This window comes from Aotus nancymaae, unplaced genomic scaffold, assembly GCF_030222135.1.
Source record: "Aotus nancymaae isolate 86718 unplaced genomic scaffold, 86718_ANA_hifiasm-v0.15.2.pri h1tg000049l, whole genome shotgun sequence".
Taxonomy (NCBI): Eukaryota; Metazoa; Chordata; class Mammalia; order Primates; family Aotidae; genus Aotus; species Aotus nancymaae.
The window spans coordinates 32223831-32236065 of record NW_026988463.1 but is presented as its reverse complement, the minus strand read 5'-3'; the positions used below and the strand labels follow the sequence as shown (position 1 = coordinate 32236065).

At 33.1% G+C, this 12235-nt stretch overlaps 1 protein-coding gene across 1 annotated transcript in view; it reads left to right on the top strand.

Annotated features, from left to right (window-relative positions):
- The window catches only part of LOC105718519 (zinc finger protein 724-like), a 41429-nt gene extending 31633 nt beyond the window's left edge, over positions 1–9796 (top strand). Inside the window, 2 exon segments of the mRNA XM_012454267.3 lie at positions 2223–4055; positions 4058–9796. Coding sequence (XP_012309690.3) covers positions 2223–4055; positions 4058–4374 — 2150 coding nt within the window. The 3' untranslated portion in view covers positions 4375–9796.
- Positions 9797–12235: the final 2439 nt, after the last annotated feature.

The window sequence follows — 12235 nt, the reverse complement described above, 5'->3', positions numbered from 1 at the left end:
ATTACACCTATTTTGAAAGTGACCACATAATTGGAAAACTGGAAGTAAATCATTCTTCAGCATTTGCATAGCATTTCACAGACTTAAATGAAATATTGGTTGGCTGTTTGTTATTTTCTTCCCTTATTCCTTCCTGTCTCCATTGTTAAGCACAGTTATCAGCATAAAAGAAGTTTTTAATACCTATTTTTAGATTGCATTCCAGCCTGGGCAATAGAGCAAGAATCCTCTTCTCTCTCCCCTTTTTTCTTTCCCTTTCCTTCTTTCTCTCAAAAAAAAAAAAAAAAATGTGTGTATATATATATATATATATATATATATATATATATATATATATATATATGAACTTGCATTGGGAAAAGTGCTGGGTTGCTTTCAGGCTCAAATCAGTTACAGCCTTCATCTAGCTCATTTGCTGACTGTGCAGGAGGGCTTTTCACAGGGGCAATGAAGCAATATAGATAACTTTTTCAGCTTCACTAGATTTTAATGCCTTTTTATTTTTCAATCTTTAACTCTGGGTGATGGTTTTACAGTTGTAAATATAACTGAGCTCTATATTGTCTATCCAGTCACCTGAGGGCTTTATATATTCAGACAAATGTTGGAAAACTGTTTAGATAGTGGAGCACACTGGCTCCATCTACTGTCATCTGAGAAAACACCTTCCTACTATATGTTCATACCCTTTTGCACATTGTGTTTTTCCCTAAAGAAAAAATAAAATAAATAAATAAATAAATAAATATCTATGTGCATATCCCAGTTAGTTTTATGGAGCTTCTACCTTTTTACATTATTTTTTCTTCCAGAATTTTTTAGTTATTTGTTTTTGCACATTTAGTTTTACAATTTTTTGATATTTTAAATATTTTTGTGCTTATTCTAATTTTTAGATTTTTAATAGTTGTCTGTGTTCCTCTTTCTCACTATTATTTAATTTATTTAAATTTTAAAAAATCAGTTTATACATCTTCATTTTTTATGTTTCCTTTCTGAACAGTTTATAATTTTTATATGGGGCTATTTTGCTGTAATATTTTCTATTCATTGTCAATTTTGATTGAGATTTGGACATTAAAAAAAAAATCTACCTGTCATAGTCTTTGTAATGTAGCTTTTTTTTTCTGGCATAAATTAAAACCTATTGTTTTAGCCAGAGATTCTGGGAATTTCTCAGACATGTTCTTAGGATGTATCTTATCTGATAATTTATGTTTATTTTTAGTTAAAGAAATTTATTACTGCTTCTGCTTAATGGCCAGTCCTCGTTTGCTACATGTGTTTTCTCTCTGTAGTACTGCAGTCTCTCTACTGCTGTAGCATCTACCTTAGATCTTAGCAGATTCAAACTTTCATTCCAAAAAATGCTATTATAGTATTCTGCTTTCATGCTGCCAAAAAGACATACCCAAGACTGTGTAATTTATAAAGAAAAAAGGTTCAGTGGACTCACTGTTCAACATGGCTGAGGAGGGCTCATAACTGTGGCAGAAAATAAAGATAAAGCAAAGTGATATCTTACATGGTGGCAGTCAGAGAAGGGGCATGGGCAGAGGAACTCTCCTTTATAAAAACTATCAGATTTTGTGAGACTCCTATCACAAGAACAACATAGGATATACCCGTTCCCATAATTCAATTACTTCCCAACAGGTTTCTTCCACAACTAGTGAGAATTATGAAATCTACAATTCAAAATGAGGTTTAAGTGGAAATAGAGAACCAAACCGTATTAGCCACCACTTTCTTTAGTATTCAATGCCATGGAAGACAGAAACCAGTTTGTGAAAAGACTCTTAGATGCTAGAAATAGAAATGTATGTGTCACCATTTTTCTGGGGTTCATTTTATTTATTTATTTATTTTGGTAAAATTGAAAAACAAGTTGGCAGTTTACTTCTAAAGGCACTACATTCTGTTTTGGCAGCAGGAAGAGCTCTGCTGGATAAGTTTAACAGAATTATTTTTCTATGTGATTCTTTGCATTGTGCTCACCTGGGGTACTGCACACAAGTAACTTATTTATAAATCTTCCACAGATGTGTTTTGGTCAGTATGTTTTCATTGAATTTAGATGTCTATAAGGGGAGTAGGGCCTGTGGTGCTTTTCTATTCCATCTTACTCATGTAGTTTGTATAATTTTATAGGTTAGATGTATAGAGTATACAAATCTTAGTCTAGCAAGTGAAGTAATTTGTTATTTTTATTTTCTTTTCAGCTATGTGTTCTTGTTTTGCCCAAGACATTTGGCCAGAGCAAGATATAAGAAAACCATTTCAAAAGGTGATAATGAGGAGATATGGAAACTGTGGAGATGAAAATTTACCACTAAGAAAGGACTGTGAAAGTGTGGATGATTGTAAAATGCACAAAAGAGTTTATAATAAACTTCACAAATGTTTGAGAGCTACCCAGAGCAAAACATTTCTATGTTATAAATATGTAAAAGTCTTTCCTATATTTTCATATTCAAATAAATCTAAGATAAGATGTACTAAAAAGAATTCTTATAAATGTGAAAAATGTGACAAATCATTTTGCATGCTTTTACATCTACTGCAACATAAAAGAATTCATGCTAGAGTGAATTCCTACAAATGTGAAGAATGTGGCAGAGCCTTTAACCAGTCCTCACACCTTACTAAACATAAGAGAATTCATAGTGGAGAGAAATCCTACAAATGTGAAGTATGTGACAAAGATTTTAACCAGTTCTCACACCTTACTAGACATAAGATAATTCATCCTGGAAGGAAACCCTACAAATGTGAAGAATGTGACAAAACTTTTAACTGGTCCTCAAACCTTACTGCACATAAGAAAATTCATAGTGGAGAGAAACTCTACAAATGTGAAGAATGTAACAAAGCTTTTAACTGGTCATCAACCCTTACTATACATAAGAGAATTCATAGTGGAGAGAAACTCCACAAATGTGAAGAATGTAACAAAGCTTTTAACTGGTCATCAACCCTTACTCAACATAAGAGAATTCATAGTGGAGAGAAACCCTACAAATGTGAAGAATGTGGCAAAGCTTTTAACCGGTCCTCAAACCTTAGTAAACATAAGATAATTCATAGTGGAGAAAAACCCTACAAATGTGAAGAATGTGGCAAAGCTTTTAACCTGTCCTCAAACCTTACGAAACATAAGAGAATTCATAGTGGAGAGAAACCCTACAAATGTGGAGAATGTCACAAAGCTTTTAACTGGTCATCAACCCTTTCTACACATAAGAGAGTTCATAGTGGAGAGAAACCTTACAAATGTGAAGAATGTGGCAAAGTTTTTAACCAGTCCTCACACCTTACTCAACATAAGAGAATTCATATTGGAGAAAAACTCTACAAATGTGAAGAATGTGGAAAAGCTTTTTACCGGTCCTCAAACCTTACCACACATAAGAGAATTCATAGTGGAGAGAAACCCTACAAATGTGAAGAATGTGGCAAAGCTTTTAACCTGTCCTCAACCCTTACTAAACATAAGAGAATTCATAGTGGAGAGAAACCCTACAAATGTGAAGAATGTGACAAAGCTTTTAACTGGTCCTCAAACCTTACTGCACATAAGAAAATTCATAGGGGAGAGAAACCCTACAAATATGAAGAATGTAACAAAGCTTTAAACTGGTCATCAATCCTTACTCAACAAAAGAGAATTTATAGTGGAGAGAAACCCTAGAAATTTGAAGAATGTGGCAAAGCTTTTAAATGGTCCTCACACCTTACTACACATAAGAGAATTCATAGTGGAGAAAAACTCTACAATTGTGAAGAATGTGGCAAACCTTTTAACCTGTCCTCAAACCTTACTAAACATAAGAGAATTCATAGTGGAGAGAAACCCTACAAATGTGAAGACTGTAACAAAGCTTTTAACTGGTCATCAACCCTTACTCAACATAAGAGAATTCATATTGGAGAAAAACCCTACAAATGTGAAGAATGTGGCAAAGCTTTTAACCGGTCCTCTAACCTTACTAAACGTAAGAGAATTCATAGTGGAAAGAAACCTTACAAATGTGAAGAATGTGGTAAGCTTTTCACTGGTCCTCACACCTTATTAAACATAAGAGAATTCATAGTGGAGAAAAACTCTACAAATGTGAAGAATGTGGCAAAGCTTTTAACCTGTCCTCAAGCCTTACCACACGTAAGAGTATTCATAGTGGAGAGAAACCCTACAAATGTGAAGAATGTGGCAAAGGCTTTTTTGAATCCTCAGCACTTAGTAAACATAAAATAATTCATACTACAGCATGTGGGAAAGCTTTTTAGCAGCCCTCAACCCTTACTAACCATAAGCAACTTCATACTGGAGAGAAACCTGATACTTTTGAAAAATGTGGAAAAGTTTTTAACTAGTTCTTACACCTTACAGAAGATGAAACAATACATAATGGATGGAAACTACTAATGTTAAGAATGTGACAAAGCCCTTAGTATGTTGTTAACCCTTACTAAACATAAGGTAATTCATACTGGAGAGAATTCCAGCAAATGTGAAAAATGTGACAAAGACTTTAACAAGCTCTCAACATTTATTACACACAATTCATACCGGAGAGAAATACTACTAGCATAAAGAATGTGTCAAAGCCTTTTACAACTCCTCAATTCTTAGCAGACATAATTTATATTGGAGAGAAACTCTACAAACCTAAAAGTTGGGACAATGCTTTTCACAATATAAAATAAATCATAATGGTCCTAGACCCCAGAAATGTGAAGAATGTGTCAAAGCCTTTAAATGGTTGTCACCTTGATTGTTGGTAAGATCATTCACACTGTAGAAAACTACATGTTTGAAAAATGTGACAAAAGAATTAACTAGTATTCACATTTTATTGCGCAAGAAACATTTGTACTAGAGAAAAATTCTACAAATATGAAAAAAGGTGGAAAAACCATTGATACCTGCTCATATCTTACTCAACATCCAAGAGTTTATACTTAATAAAAGCGTTGCAAGTGCAATTACTGTCAGAATAGCTTTCAGAAAATATAAGCCATTAAAGTGAAGAAGAGCATTCATTCTGAAGACAAACATTACAAATATAAAGAGAGTTGTAGTACCATTACTTGTTTCATAGATGTTATTGTACAAATTTTGTATTAGAAAAAAAGCCTGAAGCAGTTTCTCAAAACTTATTCAACATCAGGGAATTTATATTATATTGGAGAAAAACCTAATAAAAGTAATGAGTTTAGCTAAAGTCTTGTTCAAAAATGACAGCTAAGAAAAAACCAGAGAGTTCATCATAAAATATATGTTTACAGATGCAGTAACTATGAAAACAACATTTACTTCAAAATTAAGTCTATGTCAACATCAATAATTCACAGTAGAAAAAAGTAAGACACTGACCCTTCAGGCATTACACTAAATTGGAATGTTGAGTGTAGAAATTATCCAAAACTAAAGTTGTTAGATAAATTATTTCTATATAACTTTAAGAAAAGAGAATTGGAGAGTTGTAGTTGCATTCAAAGGATACTTTTTTTATTTAAAAAACCTTACAGATTTATTTTTGGAAAGTGAATAATAATTCAACTCACAGTTTACTTCATGTGGCATATTGTATTTTTATGTTCATAATAAAAATTATATAGAAGTATAAATAAAATTCATATGTTTCTGTCTCAAGTATTTAAAAAAATTTGTTATATATTTTTCTTTGAACATGCGAACCACCTACACATACAGACTTTTAGTTTTGATTCACATACAGTTAAATATATACATGTTAGTCTAATGAAATATCTTAAGTGTAATAGAATTGTAGAGTAAGTGTGTTTTTGTGTGTATGAGTTTTACCAATTTTCAAAGAGCAATATTGAATCAAAACAAATTAATACGTTGACTAGTTTACTAGAAAACTAAAAACCTCAAGAATGCTGAATGCAAATCTATACTCTATTTTTTATTTAATTAATTATTGTACAGACCCATACTTTTCCTGTTTCTTATAATTAGTTTTTTGTTTTACAGTATAAGAAGTATTCATTGTAAGCCATGTTTTGTTTTGTTTTTAGAGCATTTTATTGTTTTCAATTGGAGAAATCTCTGTAAGCCTACTCTTCTTTAGTTATTGTTCCTTTAACTTTTTGTAATTGGCATAAATAAATTTATCTGTCAAGCCAATTTATTCAGGGAATTACTTGGGAGGCTTCATGAATCATGAGGATTTTAGGTTTTTCTTTCTGGGTTTTTTTTTTTGAGCTGGAGTCTCAATCTGTCACCCAGGCTGAAGGACAGTGGCTCAATTTCAGCTTACTGCAACCTCCACCTCCTAAGTTCAAGAAATTCTTGTCTCCACCTCCCAATTAGCTGGGATTAAAAGTGCCTACCATGGCACCAACCTAATTTTTGTATTTTTATTGGAGACGGAGTTTCACAATGTTGGACAAGCTGGTGTTGAACTCCTTACCTAATTGATCTGACCCTCAGCCTCTGGAAGTGCTGGGATTACAGGTGTGAGCCACTGTACCCAGTGAGAATGTTTTCATATAGAAATGTAGCAAACAAACATGATACTGCTTCTCATGTAACAGGTGCTCCATAATAAGCCATAAGTATTTTTGCTGGAGTTAGTTTGCCAGCTCAAGTGAGATATGGAAAATATCAATGGTAAAGAAATAATGTTGCTTCTTCATGTGGAGAGAACATTTTTTCCAGGCTGCAAAGCAGACACTTGCTCAATTTAAAGAGAAATTCTGCTTCTTTTTTTTTTCTGATTATTTTCAGTTTTGTTTGTTTTCTTATGTGTATTTTAACTATATATGCATCACAGACCTTCTTTTTCTATGTTATGGCTACAGTTTTCTCACTTTCGTTTTTATGTCATGTCATTTCACATGGTACTTTGTAGATTTTGATGAGAAAATTGTTTCTGGTTTTTTTTTTTTTTCCTTGAGATGGAGTATTTCTCTTGTTGCCCAGGCTGGAGTGCAAGGGCATGATCTCTGCCCATCAAAATCTCTGCCTCCTGGGTTTTTCTTCTACCTTAGCCTCCCAAGTAGCTGGGATTGTAAATATGTGCCAAAACGCCCAGCTAATTTTGCATTTTTAGTAGAGGTGAGGTTTTTCCATGTTGGTCAGGCTGGTCTCAAACTCCTGAACTCAGGTAATCCACCCACCTTGGTCTCCCAAAGAGGTAAGATTACAGACATGATACACTGTGCCTGGCCTGAAACTTTTAATGCAGTAAAAGTTGGTTTTAACTGGAGAGTTTGCTTGTCAGTATAACTTTGACATCAGATAAAGGGTATACACTATTCAGAGGGGGAGAGAATTAAATTACTTAGCATTTTTTTGTTAAAGAAAAAATTTAAAAGATTCTTACAGAAAGTGTGTCAAATATGAAATATATCTTTATAATTAAATTTCTAACGGTTAATGGTAATAAATTTTTAATGTTTCATGATATGCTTGTGGCACAACTTATGTTTTCATGCAAAATCTCTATATTTAAGTGTGAATGTTACAGATTGCCAAATAATAAAATAACATCTGCAGATTTTAACTTTGAAATTTTATATTGATATTAGAATTTGAAGGAATTTCTCACTGTAATTTTATATATATTTTTGGGAGGTGAAGTTCAGCATACAATTTTTATACTTAGTCACCAATCTGTAGCCAACTCCTTGGTTATTTTCTCTGGAAAATATGTGGAGATTATGCTAGTTTTTGAATTAAAATATTTTCTGTTTTTCTGCATGCAAATTTGTTTAGTATGTTCACAGAGTGGCCAGTCATGGCACCACCAGCAGTCATGGGATCACCTGACTTTTTACTGTCTTTTATATCATTAGCATTAGCACCAGACACTTCAGGTGCCCCAAACTTAACGTTAAAGTCCTAAAGTAAATCGGCTTCTTCCAGGCACTGTGCAGGGTCCAGGGCATGATGTTAAGTATTGAAGTTTCTATGGTTATAATTGACAAATGACAGAATAGCACAAAGCTATATATTGTTAATACTATTCAGGCAGGTTTATGACAAATACAGATCATATTTGAAATATTGTTAACTTTCTATAAAGTTCTAAAAACACATTTTTTAACTTGACATGAAATGGGTACTTATTTTTTAAAACATGATATTTTGAAGTATATATACATTGTCGAATACTTAGCCCTGTGTAATAAATGCATTAACTAACAGAGTTAGCTTTTTTTGGTGAGAGCACATGGCATTGTCTTAGCATTTTTCAAAAATACATATACATTTTAATGAACTGTAGTCATCAAACTGTACAATAAATCTCTTGAAATTATTTTTCTCTATACAACAATAATTATGTATTATTTAACAGACATGTTTCCAACCTCCCTTTTCTTCTAATTACCTTGGCACCTGGTGGTCACCATGTTATTCTGTACTTCAGTGAGATTAAGGTTTTTAAGAATATATTTGTAAGTGGAATCATGAGATACTAGTCTTTCTGTGACTGGCTTATTTCAATGAATATAATGTCTTCCAGGTTAATCCATGTGACTGAAAATAATAGAATTATTTAAAAAAGTAAAAAATATTCCATTTTGTATATATAGAATATAGTATTCACTTCTATATTAGATGTTGAACTGTTGCTGCCATATTTGGGTTATTGTCAAGAGTGCTGCAAACAACAGAGAAGTGCAAGTATTTCTTCATTCTCATTTTGAATATATATCTAAAAGTGCAATTGCTGGATTATATGGTAGTTCAATTTTAATTTTTTTTTCAGAAATTCCTATTTTTTTTTTTTTATGGTTGTCCTCATTTACATCCAAACCAACAGGGTGTAAGCATTTCCCTTACATCTTTACCAATGTTTTCTTTTTATTTTACCTAAATATCTCATAGGTATTTCTTTTTGTTTTAGTATTTTTGTTTTCCTCATAGGTAAATTATATAAATATCTCATAGGTATTTTTTGTTTGTCTTTCTCTGACAATAATTGACATTGAGCATTTTTCTGTTTATCTCTTGGCCGTGTCTTTCTTGAAAAATATTTAAGCCTGGGCTTGGCATGGTGGCTCATGCCTGTGATCCCAGCCCTTTGGGAGGCAAAGGTGGGTGGATCACCTGAGGTCAGGAGTTTGAGACCAGCCTGGCCAACACAGTAAAACCCCATCTCTACTAAAAATACAAGATTAGTCAGGCATGGTGGTGCATGCCTATAATCCTAGCCACTAGGGGAAGCTGAAGCAGGAGGATCACTTGAACCTGGGAGGTGTAGGTTGCAGTGAGCTGAGACTGTGCTGCTGTACTGAAGCCTGGGAAACAGAGTGAGACTCCATCTGAAAAAAAAAAAAAGCCTGCTTCTCATAGTTGCTTGTTTTCTGTTTTGTAGTCATTTGAGTTTCTTGCATTTTTTTTTATATTATCTTCTCATCACACACAAAATTTGCAAATATTTTCTCCCATTGTTCAGTCTTCTCATAATGTTGATTGTATCAGATTCTGCGCCGCAGGTTTTTAGTTTGAAATAATCTGACTCATCCATTTTTTCTTTTGTTCCTGGGATTCTGAGGTTAAATTTAAAAATTCACTTTCCAGACCAATGTTATCAGGATTTTAGTCTATATTTTTTGTAGTAGTTTCAGAGTTTCCAGACTTACATTTAAGTAACTAATTTATTTTAAATTCTGAGGTGAGAATCTTATTTTATTGCTTTGCATGTGGATATAAAGTTTTCCCAACACCATTTATTAAAGATACTGTCTTTTCCCTAAGGAACTGTCACCTTTTTAAGTATGTTACTAGTATTTTCATAGAGGTTGCATTATATCTGTAGATCATTATTTGTAATAGAAATATTTAACAATATTAATGCCAATTAATTAATGTGTAATAGTTCTCCATTTGTGTATTATTTAATTTTTTATTTGATACTCTTTTGAGTGTAAAGTGTTTCAACTTTTTGGTTGAATTTATTTCAAAATCTAGTTACAGTTATTGTGGATAAAATTATTTTTAAATTTCATTTTGAGATAGTTGTTAGTGTGTTTAGAAATCCTACTGATTTTAGAATGTTGCTTTCCTTTTTTGAAAAACATGTGCTTTGAATAGAGAGAACTTCCAAACAGGCTTTGTGTGAGCAACATGGCTGTTTATTCACCTGGGTTAATTCCCTTTCATTTATTTCTGTTGACTTTGTCAAAAATAAGTTGGTTGTAGAAGTGTAGCTTTATTTCAGGGCTCTCTCAACTGTTCCAGGAAGATATATATATATATATATAATTGTAACAGAATCATATTATACTAGTAACTGTAGCTTGTAGTACAGTTTGAACTCAGGTAATTTGAGGTCTCCAGGTTCATACTTTTAGTGTAAAGTTGCCTTGGCTATTTGGACTGTTTCATTCTTTCATATAAATTTTAGAATAGTTTTGTTTAATTATATAAAAAATGGAATTGATAGTTTGATAGAAATAGCACTTAATCTGCAGGTTACTTTAGCCAGCCTGCAGATCTGAATTACATTGGTTATTCAATGTCATGAGCATGGAATGCTTTTCCATTAATATTTATATCATCTCTGATTTCTTTTAGCAGTATTTTTTAGTTCTCCTTGCAGAGCTATTTTACTTCTTTGATGTAATATTTCTAGGTATTATTTTTGTTAGTGTCTATTGTAAATAGAACTGTTTTTAGTTTTGTTCTCAGCTTCAATGTCATTAGTGTGCAGAAATGCTACTCATTTGTGTATATTGATTTTGTATTTTGATACTTTAATGAAGTCATTTTTAGGCTTAGGAATCTTTTGGTGGAATCTAGGTAGAAAATTATGTCATCAGTGAAGATAATTTGACTTTCTCTATTCTTATATGAATGCCTTTTATTTCTTCACTTTGTTAAATTGCTCTGACTGGGACTTCAAGAACTATGTTGAATAGGAGTGTTTACAGTAAACAGTCTGGTCTTATTTCTGTTCATGTGAAGAGTGCATCCACATTTGCCTGTTCGGTATAATATTGGCTGAGAATTGGTAATAGATAGCTTTTATTATTTTGAGGTACATTTTGCAAATGCTCACTCCATCATAATTGTTCTGGTGAAAAAAGGAACAATGAGTTAGAAAGTGTTTGTAGAACACTTTTCTGATTCAATTCAATTGAATTGCAATTCAATTGCAGTATCAGATTTTTTCACTTTATTATTTGCCATATAGAAGTCTCTACTTCAACAAAAGATGGCATTAATTTCAAGTTAATATACTCACACATATATTCTCCCTAGAAGGGTATTGGTGTGTTTGAATCAAAATGTAGCATTTCTGACCAGTTGCGATGGCTCATGCATGTAACCCCAGCACTTTGGGAGGCCACTGTAGGTGAATCACCTGAGGTCAAAAGTTTGAGACCAGCCTGGCCAACATGGTGAAACCCCATCTCTGCTAAAAATACAAAGTTAGCTCAGCATGCTTATACACCTGTAATCCCACCTACTCAAGAGTCTGAGGCAGAAGATCGCTTGAGCCCAGGAGGAGGGTGCAGTGAGCCAAGATGACAGCACTGCACTCCAGCCTGGGTGACAAGCATGACTCCATCTCAACAACAACAAAAATGTAGCATTAATGGCCTTTCTTTTGCTGGTGTGTTCGTGTAAAATAGGAAGGCAGAAAATAAAGCACAGTTAATCATGGCATTTTTAGTTTCTACAGAGACAGCATCTAAAAGCTAGTGGTATGTCAACTAGAAGTAATGATATTGACTGGGCATGTAGCTCATGGCTGTAATCCCAGCACTTTGGGAGGCCAAGGTGGGAGGATGACGATGTCAGGTGCTCGAGACCAACCTAACCAACATGGTGAAATCCCATTTCTACCAAAATTAAAAAAAATTAGCCAAATCTGCTGGAGCACATCTGTAATATCAGCTACTCAGGAGGCTGAGACAGGAGAATTGCTTGAACTCAGGAGGTGGAAGTTGCAGTGAGCCGAGATTGCATCACTGCACTCCAGACTTGGCGACAGAGCAAGACTTCATCTCAAAAAGAAAGAATGATAATATTTAAAAACTGAAGATAATACTTTATATGTTTAGTTTGTTTTATAGTTTATAAAAATTAATTTCTGAATTATTAAGTTAAATAATTTGAACATGCAGATACATAAACTTTCATCTAATGGATACTGTTAATATTTTAATAGCTTATGATTTTGAGTCACAATTGCCACACTGGATTTACCGGAAAGAAGTAGTTTATTTTCTAAGTGTAGAGAATAGGCTT